Source organism: Dipodomys merriami, unplaced genomic scaffold, assembly GCF_024711535.1.
Source record: "Dipodomys merriami isolate MVZ:Mamm:240054 unplaced genomic scaffold, mDipMer1.0.p SCAF_52, whole genome shotgun sequence".
NCBI lineage: Eukaryota > Metazoa > Chordata > Mammalia > Rodentia > Heteromyidae > Dipodomys > Dipodomys merriami.
In genome coordinates, this window is record NW_027206091.1 from 4,349,928 (window position 1) to 4,372,176 (window position 22,249).

Genomic DNA, 22,249 nt, shown 5'->3' on the forward strand with positions numbered 1-22,249 from the left:
GCCCACATCCCTTCCATCTTCCTGGGAGCCACTTGAAAACCCTTGAACTTGAACATGGAGTCCTTCCTCCACACACCTCCTGCAGACTACAATAGACTTGGAATTCAAGTGGAGATGCTTCTCGTCCATTTCAGGGAAAACCAGGCCACGCTAAGGGATGGGTGGATGGTTCCGCTTGGCAATAACCAGTTCTTTAGCTGGAATAGGGCTTGGTAATGATGGCAGACAAGGGCTTGCATTTCTAAGTGGGTAGCTGGATCTGCCAGCCTCCCCAAATGAAGAAAACCCAGCCCCAACCCCAGACTAAGAAGACAGGCACTGAGGTTTGCATCGAAGGCTTCCTAGTGTATTTCCCTAAAGACAAAAGTAATTTTTGAATCCCATTGATACAAGCAGGCGTTTCCTGGCTGAATCCAAAATGCCAAATGGCAATCTATACTACCACCCATTATGACCATTGATCTTCAGTTCTCTCTCTCATACACACACACACACACACACACACACACACACACACACACACACACACACGAGCTCTGAAGATCATCTTGAGAATAAAGTGAAGATGAGCAGAATATCTGGGCCCTTCTCCCCAATTATAAAGAGGGGGGACCATCCTTGTTGGTATGACTCCCCCCCTCCCTTTAAGCCCCACAGGCATAGTGGTGATGGAGGCGTTGTCAGTTGAAGCTGTGAAGAGGCAGGACTTTGGTTCTAATAAACCACCGATGCGATGCTATATTTAACCTGTGAAAAATCCAAGACTGGAAATCTGGGCTGCGGGATGTGAAGGCGCAAAAAGCACAGGAGAGAAAGAGAGAGAGAGAGAGAGAGAGAGAGAGAGAGAGAGAGAGAGAGAGAGAGAGAGAGAGAGAGAGAGAGAGAGAGAGAGAGAGAGAGAGAGAGAGAGAGAGAGTGTAGGTGTGTTTAGGTGTGTGTGTGGGTAGGTTCCTCTGTCCCCTGAGCCAGGTTCCTAGGGGGAGTTGAACTGATGTTGAACCCTCAGCCCTTGCCAGGTAGAGTTGACAGTGTTAATCAGGGAAAGGCAGTGGGGTTGGCCAGGATGGATATAGGCGGGGCCAGGTAGGAGGTGGGCAGGGCCAGGAGGGAGATGGGGAGGGGCTGGCCACCAGGGTGGGGTAGATGGGGCCAGGAGGGAGGGAGGTGGGACCAGGAAGTGGGCGGGGCCAGGGGAGTGATGGATGAGGTAGGGTCAGGATCAGCTGTGAGTTTAGACAGGAAGGTTTTCTTATTCACCTGTGGAAGCAGACCTCTGGCCTGTGATCTGCTCCCTGCCAGAGCGGAACTGTATACTACTGTTAACCAAAAACTCAACTTTAAACTCTACTGAGGTCATTCTCCCTAAAAGTCCAGAGAGAGAGAGAGAGAATACCAGAGGAAGGGGGGGAACCATAGACGGGATGTAATGTTTGGACTCAACTTGACAGAAAAAAAGGGGGTGGGTGGGAGAAAAACTGTGGGTGTATTGCTTCACATCTCTGAAAGGGCTTAATTTAAAATTTTAATAAAAGAGTATTCTCTCCTCCTCCCTTCCTCCCCCCTCCCTACACACACACACACCCCTTCAAGTTGAGGTGTTTTATGTATTACATGGATGTAACAGATCTCTCATTTGTATAATTCTAGGTTAAGAGCTCTGATTCTGCATAACTGCAACCGTACTTGGAATAGAGTAATAAAGGTATTTTACAATTTTACATGATTTTCCTAGCGTTTACTTGGCATGATTTGCCAGGGCCAATAAAAGCTTGTGATTATCATATAAATGCGTTCTCTCCTCCTCCTCCTCCTCCTCCTGTGCAGAGATCCATACTCCTCTTACACACCCCCATCCTCCTTCTCCCCAACCTTGCTATCTCTGGGTGTTTTAGCAAAGGGAAGAACTAACAACCCCTACCCCCTACCCAAGGGCCAAATTGGCTTTGCTTTTGACTATTTGAATAGCCTAAATCCATAGGGATTTTCCATCATGCACAAAACCTTCTTTATCAGCCTCCCTTCACCCTAATGCTAGGTTGGGGGAGGGTTCGTGGGGGGCTGGGACTTCTCTGTACCCAGAAAGGACCCCTTCCCTTCAAGCCTTGGTCTCTCTTAAGGGTCACCTGGTAGGATCAGATGCTCTGGTCCTCAGTATTTAGGGAATATCCCTTTTAATCACAGACAGTGTAACCTCACGTGCATTTCTCCCTTTTCTTTCCAATTGCTATTCTTGGGGGAAGTTCACTGCCAGACATCTGTGTAAGAAAGTGCTCCCGGCTTGCAAAGTTCACCGAAAATCTCCCCTGATTTACGTGCAACCTCCGACTGACTGCCGGCACCTGGCAGACACAGCAACCAACTCCAAGTCGTAAACAGATCGCATACAATTTAATTTTAATGTGCTCGTTAGTGCTAGCACATTTCAGACATAATTGTGAACGCAACACAAAATTATAGCAAAAAAAAAAAGGAGAGAGAGAGAGAGAGACAATTTTAATGCTGCCATAGGAAAAAGAAGAGGGAGTTATATGAAGAGTAATAGAATGGTGTTTCGTTGTTAACCATCAGAATAGGGCACCTAGTGTTGGGTTGTCTGTTTACATGCCAATATTTTATACATAGGTTCTCCGATGATGTCAGCTGTCAGTTACTTCTGCAAAATGAACTGCCAGAAAAAAAAAAATAGAAGAGAACAGAATTGCATGGAGAGCCGGTAACCAGGGGTTACCTTTCATAGAGGCCTAAAGATAAAACAACAATAATAATAACATAGGATTAAAAAAACACTTCGGTGTAGGATCTTGGGAGGATAATTAGGATGAATCAAACCAGAAAAATTACCAATGGAAATAAAAGGCAATCTACAATATTAAAAAAAAAATCTCAACGAAGAAGGCTTATAAATATCGGGGGGGGGAGTTGGGGGGAGAGAGATTGTATTACAGAATTTCTCATGACTTTGAAGCAAAGTATTACAGTACAAATATTTTAAAGGCTTTAATCAATGTTTAGGAAATACAGTACAAGTTCTTGTTATTGTTGTTACTGTGGGTTTTTTTTTCCTTTTCAAATAGACTTAACCCTTGGAGCACTGAGTTTTATTTTGAGTATTCTTTAATTTCTAATAAATATTTTCAAAAAAATCATGTGCAAATTACTATATGAATGCTTGCCAAGGATGATTTTTCCTGGGCTGGAAAAAAATGGTAATAGGATGCTAATAAATATGTATAATTTAAACATGAACCTCTATCCGTATAGATGTACTGTTTAGCAAACAATTATACTTTGCTTTGTGATAACGTTTCTGTATACTTTATAAATGCTATCTGTGGTATCTTCTGTATAATTTACAATGTTTCCATGTTAAAACAAAACAAAACAAAACAAACCCCATAGACCTTTAAAAAAAATGAAAAAGGAAAAAAAAATACACTACAGATAGGCATGGCTAATACCCAGCGCATACAAGTACATAAAACACGGTTGCTATATAAATACAAGAAGGAGGAAAAAAAGGGCATTTATCCACCATCACATTTTTTTCCCATAAGAGTCTGAAATCTATACAATATATACATCTATGTTTCAATGTGAAAATAATATTCTTTTAAATTTCAAGGCGTGTTATACCCCTGCAGACCTGCATAAATGGAGATTCATATTATCAATTATAACTAAGCTGGTAAGGAAAAACTTTTTTTAAAAAACAAAGCTTCATACATTATTATTATTATTAATAATATTATTATTATTTTGTTTTATTTTTTATAACCAAATGAATGCAAAAGTGCTTCAAAGTACTCAGAGGGCGAAAGATGAAAAGGGTGTAAAGTCTTGTGGAAAAAGTATGTGCCCAGATTTCTTTATAAATGCTTAATTAAACTGTCAATGCATGCAGCTTTGAAACACCTGGAGGAGAGTGTAGGAAAGGGGTGGGGAAGGGGGGAATGGGTTGGGGAGGGGTGAGGGGGCAGGGCAAGGCAGGGCGGGGCCAAAGGAGATGCTCACAACTAAATCCCATTTACACCAAGTTCCAAACACTTACCACTGCGTTTTAAACCTTCATTATTTTATACCAGTTAACAGCTGATTATGCACCTCTATTAAACACTGTACAGTTATACAAAAAAAAAACAAAACCAGTCCGGCCCAGAATAATTCTCCATAGTTAACATAAGAACATGTACCCAAGAAACAAGATAGAATGGCCTTAAGGTGCCTTCAAACAGTTTTCTCTCAAAGCAACACTGCAAGCATTCGCCAGCAGAAGCAAATGCTACTGCTTCTCCAGCTCAGACACATACAGAAGATGGTCCTCGGGTGACTTCCCGTGTGTTTTGCTAAGGTGAAGCTTCACGGCATGCTTGCTGGCAAAGGTCCGGTTGCAAAGCTTACACTGATACGAGGTCCCTAAGTCTTCCTCTGGGGAGGAGGTCACCAGTTTGTCTGATGATGGCGACTTGGTTTGTGCTATTTGATGATTAATCTGTTCGGTGGACAATTTGGATAAGTCTCGTAACCGGAAGCCTAGATGTGACTCCAAGTGACTAATGTAAGTGGATGGAGTCCTGATCTGGGATGCACAGTCGTTACAAAAAAACACAGGGTGGCCAGTGTCCAAGTTTTTCAGGAACTTTGTCCCACCTGTCCTTCGAAGCTGGTACTTCACGTTGGCCAGCCAGTGACTGATGGTGGTCATGGACAGCCCGGTGAACCGGGAGATGTGCATGCGCTCCTGAGGGCTCAGGTCAGACATGATGTATTTGCCCTCTGAGGTTTGTCTCAGGCTGGCGGCGAACTGGGCCTGGAGGATCAGTAGATGCTGTGGGTTCCAGTTGGACTGACGCCCTTTTCTCTTCTGCGCGGGTGTGGCCTCCTCGGCCTCCTCCAGGGCGGTCCCATCAATGTCAGACTTCTCCGAGATGCTGGAAGGAGTGGAGGATTTGGACGTGTGGCTCTCTGTCAAGTTCTTCAGCATATCAGAGATGTCTGACAAGGCGTTCTCGCGCAGCGGCGAGTTTGACATGAAGGAGACGACGGCGGATGTCTTGGCCGTTGTCACCAGAGATGAAGAGGTGGCGGGGGAGGCGGACGTGGGGGATAAAAGCCCTGAGCCCCCGGAACAGCCTTTGTCACTCTTGCCTTTCGTCAGATCTATAGGTTGATCGTTGTTGACGTGGTAAAAATAACGATCCAGGTGGTCAGCCTTTTTGGCCAGAGGCAGGGGTGGCGGTGGGGTAGCCACGGCCGCCTTCTCCGCCAGACTGTTGCTCATCTTGAAAAGCATACTCATGGGGTCCAAGGTGGGCAGGGAGGGCTTGGCGGCCTTGCCCAAGTGCACGTTCATTACCGACTGCAGGGCACTCAGAGGGTTCACGAAGGGTTGCTCCGGGGGGTGTTCGGTGATGATGGCGGTGCTGCCACTCAGGCTACTGCTCAGGGGCTTTGCCAGCTCTTTACCATTCTCCACCGGTTCTGCCTTGGGGCTCCCCTCTTTGCAGCCATCCCGAGGGGGGCTGCTGGGGCTCCCCTCTTGGCTTTTAAAGCTCCCGTCGTTGGCCGTTTCTGTCTTGATGGGGTCGCTCAGTTCACTGCCACACGGAGAAGGGGTGGCCCTCTTGGGCGGGGACAGTTTGCCTTCAGGCTCCTTCATTTTCTCCTCCACCTTGGCGACTTTCTCGGTGACTTTCTTTACCAGTTCTTCCATGGCATGGAAATTGGTTTTGGGCATAGGGGATGTCTGGCTACTGGGGGGTGAGATCAGGGCCTGGCTTTTTGTGGGGGATACAATCTCACTGCTGCCAAACAAGGGTTTCAAGGCCGTGTTCTTCCCAGAGGAGCCCAAAGACAATTTCATCATGTTGGGAAGCTGGTAGGCAGCATGGATGCTGGGGTACCCTCCCCAGCTAGGGGTGCCATTCTGAGCCTTGTTGATGGCAGACGTCACTGTGTTTTCTAAAGATTTGAGGATGTCCAAGCCCCCCTTCGGGCTCTCCTCTAAGTCATTCTCCGTCAAATAATGATACTTGGAGGAAATGTCATACTTCTCCTCTTCCTCGCTGGGCTTCTCTTTGTCCTTCGGCTTCTCCTCTGTGCCAACTTTGTCTTTCTCCACTTCCTTCTTGATGTCTAAGTTCAGTTTGGGGGAGACACTGGCGGGCGTGTTGGAGGGAGATGTGAAGGTGGTGGCTGCCAGGGGCACTGACTGGACCTTTTCATCCAGCAGGGTGGTGACAGTGGGGGTGACTGGTGTCTCCATGATGGGTTTCCCCTTCTTCATGGCTGAGTTGGTGACCTTGATGAAGTGGCCCGTGACCATCATGTGGGCCGTGAGCTCCTGCAGTGTATCGTGGGAACTGCCACACTCCATACACTTGAGGATCTGGGATTTACGGGCTTCGAAATGCCAGGCATAGCTGGCCCCATTCTGGTGGCCGTACCGGTTATTTGGCGTGATGTAAGGGTTGGAGTTCTTCTGGAGCGTATCATTGGTATCCGAGATGGTGGCTTTGGGGGTTCCCCCTGTGGAATCCGGGGAGCTGGGGAGCTCTAATTCCAGCGATGCTTTTTTCCGCGTGGTAGGGATGATTTTTGCGGCCACGGGCGTGACCGGTTCCTTCAGAGGCACTTTCTGGTAGTGTTTTGTTTTGATCATGTGCACGCTCAGATCCTGCAGGGACTCGAAGGAGTGCCCGCAGTACATGCACTTGAGGACTTTCTGAGCATCTTCTTTCCCTTCCATCTCCAGCAAAGAGCGCTTGCGTGGCTTGGACCACCGTTTGGGGTTATTACTGTCCGTCTCGTGGTTATCATCACGGTAGTGGCCTGTCTCATTCATGTGCACCGTCAGCTCGACCAGGGTGTCATAGGCCGCACTGCAATCCTTGCAGCGGAACTTGCTGGCCCCTGTGAAGATGGAGCCGTAGAGCTTGCTACTCTGCCGATACAGCTGCACAGTACTGAAGAGGCTGGGCTCAGGCAGCATGCGACTCTGTGACACCTGTTGTAGGGTCTTAGCCATGGCACTCTGATGCCAATCAAAGCTACTGCTGCCACAGCTGCTGCTGCTGCTACTGCTGCTGCTGCTGCTCCCACCGGTGTTCTTCTCCGACGAGGGCTGGTGGAGGTTGAGATTGAGGTTGGACCAATAGGAGTTGGACAGGAAATTGTTGTACACAGCCTTCATCTGCTCCAGGCTGTCTGAGATGGCGGTGGTGTCTTCCAAGGGCACGGAGACATCTTTCGTCTCTTCTTCGATCTTGATGGAGCTGTTTTCAAAGTCAGCCATTCGATCACTAGTCTCACTGATGTGGGATTCGCTGTCCATTTCGTGGCTGGAAAATTCAGCAGCTGGAGAATTCTGGTAACTGGGGCACGTCTTGCTGAGTTCCTTTTCTGGACATATGTACTTAGCCGAGGGTTCTCCATTTGCCGTGTGATCTTCTCGGTCTGCGTCTTCATCTACCAAGGCGGCTGCTTTTAACTCATCGGAAACATAGGCTGTCATGATAATAGGTGGAAATGAGGGATAGGCAGGAGAGAGAGAGAGAGAAGAAAAAAGAGGAGGAGGAGAGAGAGAGAAAAAAGAAGCGTTAAGTAAATGTCTATCCAATTGGGAATGGTCTTGCTTTTCTAGAAAGAAGTAAAAGAGATGGACACATTTTGTAAAAAAAAAAAAAAAATTAAATAGTTAAAACATGGTGTTTCTTTGGAGCAAAAAAAAAAATCTGCTCTTCAAACATAATTCGCCACCTTATTCTTCTCAAGGGGCAACAGCTTGAAATTAAAACTAAATTTGAAATTAATGAAGCACATTCTGGAGGTGGCATTCACTTCTAAAGTAATAAATTACTCGCATCAACCTCAGAGACAACAGTTCCTGTCTGTCAATTAATATGTCTTATGCTTCTCCTGGCCCTAATGCATTTCTTAACAGACAGATTCACAATTTAAATTAAGCAAGCAATTTTTTTTTCACTCATTACGTTTTTGAGTCCCAGTCTTTAATAAATATAAAGTACAAAAGCATCAATAACATTTCTTTTTCCCCCAAGTAAAAAGAAAGTACATCAATTGTAATAAATTAAATACAAGGTTGGGTGACAATTGTTTTATAATCCCTTCTAGAAAAGAAAGTCTTCTAAAAGCTCAGTGTAAAGTTTCTACTTGTGTGTGTGTGGGGGGGGGGGGGGGGACAGAAGACCCTGTGACCCTCTCCAACCCAGTGCTGGCCCTGGTTTCCATAGAAATGGTGAGTTTGATGGGGGGGGGGGTGCGCATGCTCAGTACAGTGCTGAATGCGCTGCGCATGCGCAGTTTCCCTCAATGGCATTTCCCATGGAATCCTCAGCCACTTACCCATGCGCATACTTTCTCCTTTCTTCTCCCTCCTCTTTCTCTCTCCCTCTCCTCCCTTCTCTTTTCTCTCATTCTCTTTCCCTGCCTGCTCTTTCCTCCTCTCTTTCTGCCCCACTCTCTCCCTTCTCCCCTCTCCCTCTCTTCTTTCTCTCCCCTCTCATTCTCTCCCCTTTCCTTCCTCTCCTCTTCTTCTTCCCCTCTCTTCTCCATCTCTCCCTCTCTCCTTATCATTCTCTCCCTCCTCTTTACCTTCTTTCCCTTACCTCCCTTCACACTCCCTCTCTACTCTTTGCCCTCTACCTCCACTCTTCCCCTCTTCTCTCCTGTCCCTCTTTCCTCCTTGTTCTCCCTCTCTTCTCTCTACTCCATTCTCCCTTTCCCCCTCTCATTCTTTTCTTTCTCCCCTTTCCTCTTCCTCTTCCCCCTCTCCTCCTCTCTCTCCATCTCTGCCTTTTCTCCCTCCCTACTTTCTCTCCTCTCTCTCTTCTCTCCTCTTTCCCTCCTTTCTCTCTTCCTATGCAGAATTTTGTCAGGACAAGTTGGGGAAAATTGGTATGCGGTGTTCATTGCTGCTGTATAAATATATACAAGACCTTCCAGTGGACCTTACAAATGTCAAAGTGTTTGCTCTTTAGACTACTTTGTCAATATTTATTTAGCATAAGCTCCTTGCGCTTTGAACAGGGATCCTGGCTTTCTGGAGGCAATGTTAACTGGGGATGTAAATCTGGCCGGCATTCCTGAGCAAGTGGAGCTCAGAGGCACACAGCTGGGGCTCTAGAAGAATAGATCCAGAGGCTCTGAGCCCTAAGTGCACCTATGTACCAATGGACACAGGATTTTCCCCTCTCCCACTCTTTTGTATTCCGGGACTCACGTTATTCCATACTGAAGCTAACGTTGCATCATGTGCTAGAGTTGGTGGTCTTGTGAACACACCAAAGGAGGAAAGGATTGGCAAGATGCCTAACTATCAGCAACTCAATTCACCAAGTTTGCCTTATTTGCAGATGTATTGACCAAGTGTGGTCAAAAATACCAAGAAAAATTTAAAGATTCAACAATAATTTGTGCCAGGTCTATCATCCTAACTGCTCAGGAAGCTGAGATCTGAGGATTGCAGCTCAAAGCCAGCCCAGGGAAACAACCAACAAAAAGCCAGAAGTGGAGCTCAAGTGGTAGAGAGCTAGCCTTGAGCAACAACATTAAGAGACAGCACCCAGGCCCTGAGTTCAAGCCCCAGTACTCTTACCAAAAACAAAAACACAAAAAAACAACAAACAAAAAACCCCACAGAATGAGTAGAGTTGAAAGAAATGTGAAGAATGATGAAGGAATGGCATTGATCAAGATGCACTGTACTCCAAAATGGACAGTGAAATCGAAAGCCATTTGTGAACTGGGAATATGTCTTAGTGAAGAGTGTTTACCTAGCATGCATGAAGCCCTGGGTTCGATTCCTCAGTACCACATAAACAGAAAAGGCCAGAAGTGGACAGTGCTGTGGTTCAAGTGGTAGAACAATAGCCTTGAGCAAAAGAAACTTAGGGACAGTACAATGCACCCAGGTCCTGAGTTCAAGCCTCAGGACTGGGGGACAAAAAGGAAAAGAAAAGAAAGAAACCCAACTACTTAAAAGTTAATAAGAGAAATAATAAAGTAAAACAAAATAAAGAAAACCAAAGTAACAACTCTTTCACTACATTTGGGAATAACTCTACTCTGAAAATAATCTTGAACACTGAGCTTTAAAAACTTGCATGAGGCCTAAAAATGGTAGCTAAAGTCTTGGACCATGGCTCATGCCTATAATCCCAGCTATGAAGAAAGTTAAGTAGAAGATTAGGTGGTTCAAGGCCAGGCTGGGCCAAAAATTAGCAAGACCCCTTCCCATCTTAACAAAGAAGCCAGATACAGTAGCTCACACATGTGACCCCAGCTACTGGAAGACATTGGTAGGAAGATTATGGTCCCAGGCTGGCCCAGGCAAAAGCACAATATCTAGAAAATAGCTAAAACAGAAAGGGCTGGAGGTATGGTGATCAGATATGGTATCAAGTGATCAGAATGCCTGTCTAGCCAGCACAAGGTCGAAGTATAAATCCCAGGACAAAAGTAGACATGAGTCATAGAGTAAAGGCTAAAAATCTTTGTTGTTTGGTTTTTGTTTGTACTGGTCCTGGGACTTGAACTCAGAACCTCATGCTCTCTCAAGGCTCTCAAGGCTAGGACTCTAGCACTTAAGCCATATCTCCACTTCAGGCTTCCTGCTGGTTAACTGGAGATAAGACTCTACCCAAGCTGGCTTTGAACTGTGATTCTCAGATCTCAGCCTCCGGAGTACCTGGATTACAGGTGTGAGCTACCTGCACCCAGTGGTGAAAACCTTTCATCTCCACCATGTATTTTCTGATGCCTCACAGAAGTAGATCATCGGTGGATATCTGGTCAGAACAACCATCCCCCTCCTCCTCTCCATCTCCATTTGTGGTAGACCTTGGATCAGGAACAAAGAGAGAGGGCATGGAAACTCTGCAGTCACTGTCTGTTTGGAAATTACCTAAATTACCCTAAAAGGCTGGTGGCTCACACCTGTAATCCCAGCTTCTCAAGGAGGCTGAGATCTGAGGATCTCAGTTCAAAGCCAAGCCTAGGCAAGAAACGCCTGTGAGACTCTTATCTGCAATTACAGAAAGCCAGAAGTGGAGCTGTGGCTCAAAGTGGTAGTACGACAAAATGTTACCTAAGGGGTAGATGGGCTTGCAGAGACTCTGATCCCTTACCACCATGTTGGTTTTGGCATTCCAGTGGCTAGCATTACCTACTGCTTATACCCACAAGGAAAAGTGCCTAGCTTTACCCTGCTACTGAGTGTCTTGGACATTGATTAGGAAACTCCTGCTGATATTTAACTTCCTTGCTTGAATTCTTTAAAGACCAGGTCCTTGTACCCTGGGACTTGCACACAGTAGGAGAGTAACAGATCTTCCATATCTCCTTTAGGGGGAAAAGAAAAAAAGATCGTGAGCTTCGGCTCACTCATTGAGTTGTGCCTTTCTAACAAGATCCATCTCTTCTCTGTCTCCTCTAGCTCTAGCCTGGTCCAGCCAATCAACAAGCATCTCCCACTTCAGCTCTCTCCCCTCCCCCACCGCCCCCAATTCCTACTTCAGCCCCTTTTGATGAAGAGGCTCAAATAGAAACCACTGGAATTGGTTCAGAAGGGCTGGTGTGTGTGCAACACACATGCAAATTCCCAAGTGATCTCTGAAGGAAGTTTAGATTTCTCAAAGTTTAGATTGCTGTCTCCATTTGACTCTGCTTCCTTTCCAGCTTCCTGCTCAGAGTCTAGAACTGAGGCCACTCACCATGTGTCATCCCGGCTTCCCTGCTGAAGCCCCACGTGGGATTCAGAAGGAGAAGCCAGGATGAAGCCAGCTGATCCTGCTCTGGGCCAGCCTCCTCTCCCCTCTCAAAAAAAAAAGCCAACTCTTGTTCCATAAGCACCTTCTCTCTTCACGCTAGAAAGCACGCCGGTGAAATCACTGCTTACAGCCAGATGTGCCATGTCTGAACCCAACTGCCAGCCCTGGGGGGGAGGGGCACGGGGTAGAACCAGCCCTCCCTGCCCCCAAAACTCCCCTCTGCTCTCAGGACGTGGCTGCTCTAACCTGCCAGACGGACACACTGATGCAGCTTCTATTATTGAAGAACACACCTGAGGCTGGACAACTTTAGAAAGACAATCAAATAAAAAGGGTTCTAAAGCTATAGTTTGGGAAACTGCAAATTCAAACAGCCCCATCCCTAAATAGGCAAAAGACGTGGCAAATGGCAGAAATGGGGGAGGATTAAAAAAACCCAGCTCAGAATAGGAGGCCAGAGAGTACTTCAAGCATGAAATCAGCATCCCAAAAGAATAATCTTGGTGAGTATTTTGTTTGTCAGTGGTAGGCTTGAACTCAGAGCTTGGGCCTGTCCCTGAACTCATTTGCTCAAGGTTAGAGCTCTACCACTTTGAGCCACAACTCTACTTCTGTTTTTCTGGTGGTTCGTTGGAGATAAGTCTCACAGACTTTCCTACCTGAGCTGGCTTTGAAGAGAGATCCTCAGATCTCAGCCTCCTGGGTAGCTAGAATAACAGATGTGAGCCACCAGTACCTGGCATGCATGTTAGTGTTTTAGTTTATTTTTTGTTTTGATTTTATCTTGGTGCTGGTCCTTGGGCTTGAACTCAAGGCCTGGGCACTGTCCCTGAGCTTTTGTGCTTAAGGCTAGCACTCTACCACTTGAACCACAGCTTCACTTTTTTTTCCAGTACTGGGGCTTGAACTTATGCCTTAGCTTCTTTCACACAAGGATGATGTTTTACCACTTGAACCACAACTCTGCTTCTGGTTTTTGCTGGTCAACTGGAGGTAAGAATCTCACAGACTTTCTTGCCCGTGTTGACTTCCAACTGTGATCCTCAGATTTCAGCCTCTTGAATAGCTAGGATTGCCAGAGCTTGGCTCCCCCACAAAAAGACAATCTTAATGCCTTCTGGGAGCAGGGTCCAAACTCACCAAAGGATATACTTCCTTCTAGGCTCCTGCTCTTAACGACTCCATGCCTCCTAAAATACCTCACTAGAGTCAAGTCTCCAACACAGGACACTAGGAGGTCACACTGAAACCATTCCTGCCCCAGAGCCCTGGACCTCAGTAGCTTCTTCCTCATCTCTTCAGGCGATAGACAAATGAGCCCATATCACAGAAGACACCGTCAAACTTCCCAGATAGCAACCTAAATATCCGAGATGGGTCCAGACTCCATCACTCCCAGAGCAGAAATAGGCTGGGTGCTTTATACTCAGTTCTTCCTGATGCTGCTCTCTCTGCCTGTGACTCTGATTTCTCAGCCTTACATTTGGTAGGGGGCGGGGAGGGTCTCTGGGATGGAAAGCATTTGGAATCAGTGGCTAAGGATGAGAGGAGAAAGCAACTCGGCTGGTTTCGTGGTGTTGGAGCCACTCTCAAGAATGCATGTTCGCCAGGTGCCAGTGGCTCACACCTGTCATCCTAGCTACACAGGAGGCTGAGACTTGAGGATCACAGTTCAAAGTCAGCCTGGATAGAAAAATTCCATGAGATTCTTAAACCCAATGAACTACCAAAAGCCAGAAACAGAAATGTGGTTCAAGTAGCAGAAAGCTAGCTTTGAGAAAAAAAAAACAACAAACCCTTAGAGAATACCCAGGCCCTGAGTTCAAGGCCTAGTGCTGACATACACACAAATAAAGAGGGATGGAATGGGGAGCGTGGCTTGGGATGACAATTGTGTTGCTGGAGAGCATTTGCTGACTCCGCATCACTGGCCCCTCCAGGAGGATCCTGGGGCCCCATTCTGGTCTCGGCCATGATTGACAGGTCCAAGGAAGAAGGAGCCAGCCCTACAAGACAATCAGGAAGACAGGGGGCGGGAAGCTAGCTCCCTCACTAATAATCTTTATTGTCATGAACTAAACTAAACCACTAGGTACAAAGAAATCCCTGTGTTCCTGTAACTCCCAGTGACCTGGGCATCATCAAATCCATTTCTAGTCCAATGGGAATTTTCCTTATCATAATCTGTACATCTGTCCCCATGGTCAAGATCACTGGCTCCCAGTCTATGGAGGCTGTGGGCAGACAAAGCGGGGACAATGGCATCTGGGTGGGGAGAAAGGGACAGAGAGTGTGGCCTGTCCATTATCCTGTCTGTGCACACTGGCATTTCAGGTGTGAAATTCTATCCCTGGTTTCTGTTTTGTTTGTTTGCTTTTTGTTGCAGATCCTGGGGCTTCAACTCAGCAACCTGAGCACCTTCCCTGTGCATTTTTTTTGTGCTTAAGGCAGGTACTCCACCAACTTGTGCCACACTTCCAATTCTGGCTTTTTTTTTTTTTTTTTGGTGCTTTATTAGAGATAAACGTCTCACGGACTTTCCTGTCCAGGCTGGCTTTGAACTTCGATCCTCAGATCTCAGCCTCCTGAGTAGCAAGGATGACAGGTATAAGCCATCGGTGCCTGACTCTCACTCTATTTTTAACCCATCATTCCCTCGGAAGGACCCCAGTTAGGCAGGACTTTCCCTAAACATAGCTTCTGCTTGTGCCTGCTCAGGAAGTAAGAGTCCAGAAAAGCATCTGCCTCAAAAAGTGTGACTCTGGGCCTGCCATCTGCATCCACAAGTTTGCTGAGAAAGCAAGAAAGTGGACAGCAGAGACCAGAGGGAGGGCAGGATGGCGAGTGGGAAACAGGAGTAAGATGAGCGCTCAAGTGGCCTGTCACCTGCCCCAGAGGCTTGGGAAGGGTAAAAAGAGGACAGAAGGGAGAGAGATCAGAGAAAGGACACACAGAAGACCAGGACAGCTAGAGAAGAATCCACTATGGATGACGGGACTAGGGACCATCAGTGGGTAGGAGGTAGGCAGGGAGAGGAAGAAAAACACCCAGATTCGAGAAGAGACTGGGTAGGGTGACCCTAGTAGAATGAGCTGTGAAACGGAAGCCTTGTGTCCAAATGCAGAGAGGACAATCAAGAGTGGCCTTGGGGACTATGGTGGCTTTTACCTATGAGACTAGGGGACTATGGTGGCTTTTACCTATGAGACTAACTACTGATAGAGACGAAATCTAGAGGGTCACCATTCAAAGCCCAGCTCCACTGTCAGACTGTACCTCCAAAATAGCCAGCCCCAAAAAGCTGCACCGGAGGTAGAGCCTTGGCCACAGGCGGGCAAGCTGGTCAAGGCTGAGGCCCTGATTTCCAGGCCCAGGAAATGTAGGAGGGCCTATTTAAAAGCAACAGTGACGTGAGGTTCGAGGCTGGTCAGGAGGACCCTCTGGATTCTGGAAAGGACCTGTCATCTTGCTGGCCCCTCCCTTCCCTGTGGCCCTGGCTCTGAGCTCTTCCCCTTATCCCAGATTAGCTGTGATGCCTGGCTTCCTTTTCCGCGTCCATCCAAAGGGGACAGCAAGGGAAGGTGGGCGGGCTGTGGATGACCCCCACCCTTCAGTGTTTCTAAGCAAAGATAGAGCGATGAGTGAACTTAATTAAGGAAATGCCTGGCCAGCCACTGCCCTGTGTTGGCAAGAAGTGTCATGTGACTGTCTCTGAGCTCATCTCCTCCTATAACGGCACTGGGCTGGCCTTCATGCCCCTCAGAGAAAGAGACACCCCTGAGATGGGAAGGCCCCACCCCACCCCCAAACTAGACTTGCACCTAGCAACCTTAAAATGGGACCCATGGGAAAGGAAGAAAGCCAGGATGGAAGAGGAAAGAAGAAAAGTAAAGGACCAGGGAAAGTGGGCAGAGGGAAGAAAAGAGAACAGCAAATAGGTGGTCTAAAACTCACATTTCTGACCCTGCACTGAAGTTTCCCTTCTCCCAGCCCAGCCTGAGTGTGTCCTCAAAGGTTCTCAAAAGGAATCAAGTAAGGCCCTAGGCCAGCCTCTTCTTATTGTCCCAAAGCCAAGAGTTCCCAAGAGTACCAGAGCTCAGAGACCGGGTACACGGCGCTGCCTGGAACAGTCAGCTGGGACCTTCAGACCTCATGAGCTACCAGTGACTCTGAGGTCCCTGGCCAGGCCATGCTCCTGAGGCTGACCCTAATGATCCCCTGTCACGTCAGTCTCTGACCCAAGTCACTTTCCTCTGTATAGGGTTGGTGTGGTGAAGAACTATAATCCTGAGACAATTTCACTTACATTTCACCTTGTTCTAAAGACTCTAGAAAACCCAGATGGCCATATTTCTGCTTAAAGATGTATCTATTTCTGCTTTAAAAAGGACCAGTCTAAGCCAGACACCGGTGGCTCATGTCTATCATCCCAGCTACTCAGGAGGCTAAGACCTGAGGATCAAGGTTCAAAGCCAGCCTAAGTAGGAAAGCCAGTGAGACTCTTATCTCCAATTAACTCCACTTCTGTGGAGATGTGGCTCAAGTGGCAGAGTACTGGCCTTGAGCATAAAAGCTTCAACTCAAGGCGTTTAAACCTCAGTTCCAGCACAACACAACAAAGAATAAAACAAAAGTCAAGAATAACAGAGATGTTCTTAGTACCTGGAACTCCTGGAACTTTCCAGATACCTACACTGGACCTAGAAAACAGAATATCCAAGGACTCAAAGCCAGTTCAGTGGCTCTGTCAGGAAGGACGCAAAGTGAAGCTATAATGGTGAAGACTTTTCCAGAAGCCTGGTTGCTGTGGAATGACAGGCACTCTTAGATTGATTGCTCGTCCCACTAGCCAGGTCAAGAATATTAATTTTGTACACGTTAATTTGATGTAATGTGCATCATGAAGGCTTGCTCAGTTGCGTATCACTGTGCTAATAAAGATACAAGGATTTCCTGCCAAGAAAAGCAGGGCATTTAGCTGATTTGAATAAAGTCCACGTGAACAAGCCACATCTCCTCTTGGGCACAGAGAAGGTGACCATTATTCATTTTACATATTATGTGTGTGTGTGTGTGTCTGTCTGTCTGTCACTTCTGAGAGCAAGCAAATGACAACAAGGCCCCAAGAGACATCTCTCATTGCAAACCTGAGCCTGCTCTGGAGATCAGAACATGTCCTATCCCTGCAAGTATGGCAGAAAGCAAGAGGCGAACTGCTAGGAATCTACCTGAAGGAATGTTAACTTGGCGTACAATAAAAGACACCTGTACTCCCACATTTACAATAGCCAAGTTGTAAAATCAATCTGGGTCCTTATCAATGGATGAATAGAAAATGAAAACACACACACACACACACACACACACACACACACACACAATTATTTGGCTGCAGAGAAACATGTCACGTCACTTGCAAGAAAATGGAGGGAACTGGAGATCATCATGTCAAGTAAAATAACAGACCCACAGACAACTATCACATGTTTTCTCTCATCTGTGGAATCTAGATGCTAAGATAAAAATACATGAATGTAGCAAGAGGATGTTGGAAAGAGGATAGGAGTGGTGAGGAGGGGGGATAAGATGGTAATAGTGTTGGAATAATCCAAGTTCATCTATACATGTATGAAAATGTCATGATGAGACCCACTGCTTTTAACAAGTAATACAAAGTAATGGATTGGTTTTTTGGTCAGTCATGGGGCTTGAACTCCGGGCCTGGATGCTGTCCCTCAACTCTTCAGCTCAAGGCTAGCACTCTACCACTTGAACCACAGCACCACCTCCGGTTTTCTGCTGGTTAATTGGAGGTGTCTCATGGACTTTCCTGCCTGGGCTAGCTCTGAACCATGAGCCTCAGATCTCAGTCTTCTGAGTAGCGAGGATGACAGGCGTGAGCCACTGGCACCCAGCAAAGTAATGAATTTTTAAAAAGAAAAAGAGAAGAAAATACAGGGGGCCAGGAGCTGTGCCTGGAACTCACATCCTAGATTAAGAAAGTAGCTGCCATAGTTTCCCTTCTTTGGATTCTCATTGCAATGAAAGACACACACCCACACCCACTTTCCTGGAGCCATCGTGTTGGCCCAGCCCTTCCCAATATCACTTCCACAGAGAGCGGCTCAGGAAAGAGAGGTGTCCAGGAGGCTGGGAGGCCCCCCACCACCACCCAAGAGCAAAAAGGGAAAGAAGCTTCTCATGTCTAAAGCGGCCCTCTTCCATTGCCTCTAGGAGGATGGCTTTGCTACAGTTTGGAGGCCAATTTCTCATGCAAGGATGAGCCAGTGTAACCAGGACTTATAGGACAAAAGTCACTACCTCTGACCAATCTCAAAAGTCAATCTCTCAAGTTTTGGGAGCCTCTGAATCACCTTTGCTCGAGACTTTAAGCACATATCAACCAATCAGGCACCCAACCAAAAAGTAGGCATCTACAACAGTCAGTTCTCCAGGGAGTCTGTCCCCTGTCCCCATCCCCCATAGATGATTCAATGCTGGTGTCACCTGCATCCACCACAAAGTTGGAGGCAGAATCATGTGCAGCCAACTCAGCACTCTGTGTGTGGTGTGTGTGTGTGTGTGTGTGTGTGTGTGTGTGTGTGTGTGTGTGTGTGTGTGTGTGTGTGTGTGTGTGTGTGTGTCTAAGTCTTGCCAGCATGTACTAGAAATAAAGCCTTCTCTGGGTGTCACATTTCTGTTCCTCTTTCTAAGCTCTAAAATATTTGCTAGTTCTCTGCTCATCTGGAGAAAAGGATCTAAGCTGGACATCCTTCCCTTTTTCATTTCTTTATTGTTTCCTTTTCATTCGATAAAAGGCATAATGTTAATACTTGGATATAATGGCTCCACCCCCGCACCCATTTGCACACCTGAGCAGTGGTCAGTTGTGTTAGTGGTTCTGTGCCTGGCACAGCTTCAGCTGTCTGTGGGCACATGTGAAAGTAGGAGAGAGTGATTTTCCTGAGTATCTTCTGGTGTCCCATGAGGTGGTTCATTGAAGGGATCATGGATGGGATCAAGAGAACTCTCTTGCTGGCCACAGCTAAGACAAGGTGTGGGGGAGTAGTTCTTAAAGTGAGCCTCTTCAAAATGACTACATGTGACCAACTCAAATCCTTAGTGAATTCTCCAACACTCAAAAAGCTGTTTCCAGAAAGAAGGCAAATGGATGGCAAAGAGGACTTAAGTTTGCACAGAAAGGGAAGTAACGGATTTCACCCAACTCATTTATCTGTCCATTCATTCACACATACACTTATTTTTCCATTCATCTACCCACACAATTATCTATTCATTCACCCACCTAACCAGGCACCCATCCATCCATCCTTCATCCATCCATCTAACCTCTATCCATCTATCCATCCATCCTTCATCTACCCACTCATCATTCATCCAACTTCATCCACCCAATCCATCAACCCATCCATTCTTCTGCCCACTGCACTCATCTGTCATCCATCTATCCATCCATCTATGCAACCTCCATCCATCCATCCTTCATTCACCCACTCATCCATCCATTTAAATTCGGTGTACCCATACATTGACATAGCCCTTCCTCCACTCATCCATCCATCCATCCATCCAATCTCCATCCAACTATGTATTATTCATGTTTTATCCACCCACTCATTCATCCATCCTTTATCTACCCATTCATCCATCCATCCACCAACCCATTCATTCATCCACCTATTCATCCATTCATCCTTTATCCATCCACTCATCCATTCCCATCCATCATTTATTCATCCACCTATCCATCCTTCATCCATGCATCCATCCACCAACTCATCCATTCATACACCCCTTCACCCATCCATTATCCATCCATTCATCTAACTTTCATCCATCCATCCTTTACCCACTCACTCATCCATCTATCCATCCTTCATCCACCCACTATCAATCCAGTATTTAGTTATCCCTGGATCAGTACTCAACCAGTCTTGACCCAGTACTAAGCCAGTTCTGACTATCACCCAACAAGCCCTAATCCAGCACCCAGGTAGATTTGACCTTGCACTCAACTAGTATTAACCCTAGTACTTAGCCAGCCCTCACCAGCACTCAACCAGTTTTGACTAAGCACTCAGCCGGCCCTGACAAGTACTCAGCCAGCTCTGACCAAACATTTAGCCAGCAGTGGCCTATCCCTTAGCCAGCCTTCACCTGGTCCTGACTTAGCACTCAGCCAGCCACCATGTATCCACACCCCAGCAGCCAGCCAGCCAGTCCTAACCCAGGCCTCCGTACAATCACTCCTCAATCAACCCTGACTCATCATCCAGCACTCAAACATCTCTCATGCAGTATGTAGGTAGCACTAAGTAATAATCCGGAACTCAGTCAGTACTAACTGAGCACCAGGACTCACCAGGACTACCCCCAGGACTCAGCCAGCCCTTACCAGATGTTGCTTATATCCAAATAACCACCATTTGAATGGACTGTGAGACAATCTTCCCCGCCTGCCTAAAAGAACAAAGGCAATGTTTCAAAGATCCCAATTACATATAATCTTGACTGACATAACACTGCCTATAGATTTTAACCCATTTCTATTTATTAAAACAGGTTTCTCCAAAGTAATATACAAATAATAGCTATTGGCTGGCTGACATCACAGTACCTATTTCCTTTTTATTAAGGGGGCGGGGGGAGGGAAGGAATGTAGCCTCATGGTAGAATGCCTGCCTAGCATACATGAAGACCTGGGTTCAATTCCTCAGTACCACAAAAACAGAAAAGGCTGGAAGTGGCACTGTGGCTCAAGTGCTAGTTTTGAGCATATAAAGCTCAGGGACAGTGCCCAAGCCCTGAGTTCAAGCCCAAGATTGGCACAGATACAAAAAAAGAAAAGTTTGCAAAGCAAGATAACTCTGTAAGATTTCTTTTGGGAAGATCTCTAGGACACACTGGCGGGTAGGGGTGGGGGTGGGGATCAGGAGTCTGTCTTCTAGGTGCTGGGGGACAGAGAAAGAATGCCAGTCTCACTGTGCATAGATCTCCTGCAGAAACCAAGAGATGGTGTCACTTGCTGGGCAGTGAGATGGCAGAAGGTTGGACAGAAAAGGGACTTTTGGCTGCATCTTCTACAACTTCATCAGCACACAGTCATAGAGCACTGGAAGTCTCATAAAAATTAGAAAACGAAATGTGAGTGTGTGTTTGTGTGTGTGTGTGTGTGTGTGTGTGAGTGTGTGTGTGTATGTATGCTGATCCTGGGACTTGAACTTGGGGCCTGGGCACTGTCCCTGAGCTTTCTTCTTTATTTTTTCCTCAAGGCTGGAGCCTCTACCATTTGAGCCATACCTCCACTTCCAGCTTTTCTGGTGGTTCACTGGAGGTAAGAGTCTCATGGACTTTCCTTCCCAGGCTCAGATCTCAGCCTCTTGAGTAGCTAGGATGAAAGTCATGAGCCACCAGCGCCCAGCTAAAGGAAATGTGTATGCATGTGACACCTCCTGTGAGTCAGGCTCTATGTAATTACAATCAGCAGAGAAAATAAGGAACCCAGTAGTTCTTGGCGCCACAGAGCATGTATTCTGGTAGTGTGTGTGTGTGTATGTGTGTGTGTTCTTGCCCCAGGGTGTGAACACCCAGATGTCCACTCAGCCGGATGCCCACAGTCCACTATTGCTAGAATTTCATCCCCTTTCTCTTGTGGCCTCCTTTGGCCCCTGGCATTCTAGTGAAATGCCTGTCACCTGTGGTGGCAATGGATTATGGGAGATGAGAGACACCAATGGCTTCAGTACAGGAGGAGGAGACTGGAGTGGACACCTTCTTGCCAGCCGGGAAGGCTGCTAGAGGACCCCTGGCCACCGGGTGGGCCTTGTTCCCCACCTGTGGGAACCAACAAGTCGGTGGTGATTCCTTCCTGTCCAATTTACCTTCAGTGGGCACTGTCTGGCTGCCACTCAGGTTGAGTCCCTGTGTCTCCTCATGAGCAAAATTCTGGTTCTGCTCAGAGCCCTTCCACGCCCCACCAGATCACTTGGCTGACTCTAAAGTCACTGTAGATCACTTCCAAGCATTGTGGAAAGCCAAGTGTCTATGAGCCAGATGAGTAATGCCTTCTCCTGGCCACGCCCCCCTTGTTGAGAATCACAGTGGATGACAGCCCTACTCACCTGCCCTATCCCCCACCCTGTTCCCTACTCCAACAGGGACAGCAAATCCTGTGCCTGGACAGTCTCATCCTAACACAGGTGTTCCCCAGGCTTGTAAGGCAGGAAGCTCCAAGCCAATCGGTACTTATGTCCACCCCTCCCCCCACATACACCTGCTGCCTGGTACTCCCCGGCTCCTTCCTGTCCACATGCACTGACATGCTCAGTCATTTCTGCTCCTCCATGATAGCCACTCCTCTACACACACCTACAGTCACAGCCACCAGCATTTCTTGAGACAGGCTAGAGCCACCATGGCTGCCACTGAAGACTGAGCTTCCA

The 22,249-nt window shown here is 47.0% G+C and overlaps 1 protein-coding gene across 1 annotated transcript in view; it reads right to left on the reverse strand.

Moving 5' to 3' along the window:
* Window positions 1-2,336: 2,336 nt before the first annotated feature.
* The window catches only part of Tshz3 (teashirt zinc finger homeobox 3), an 83,088-nt gene continuing 63,175 nt past the window's right edge, over window positions 2,337-22,249 (reverse strand). The window contains exon 2 of the mRNA XM_069998533.1: window positions 2,337-7,503. Within this exon, the coding sequence (XP_069854634.1) occupies window positions 4,280-7,503 (3,224 nt within the window). The 3' untranslated portion in view covers window positions 2,337-4,279. The remainder of the gene's footprint in view (window positions 7,504-22,249) is intronic.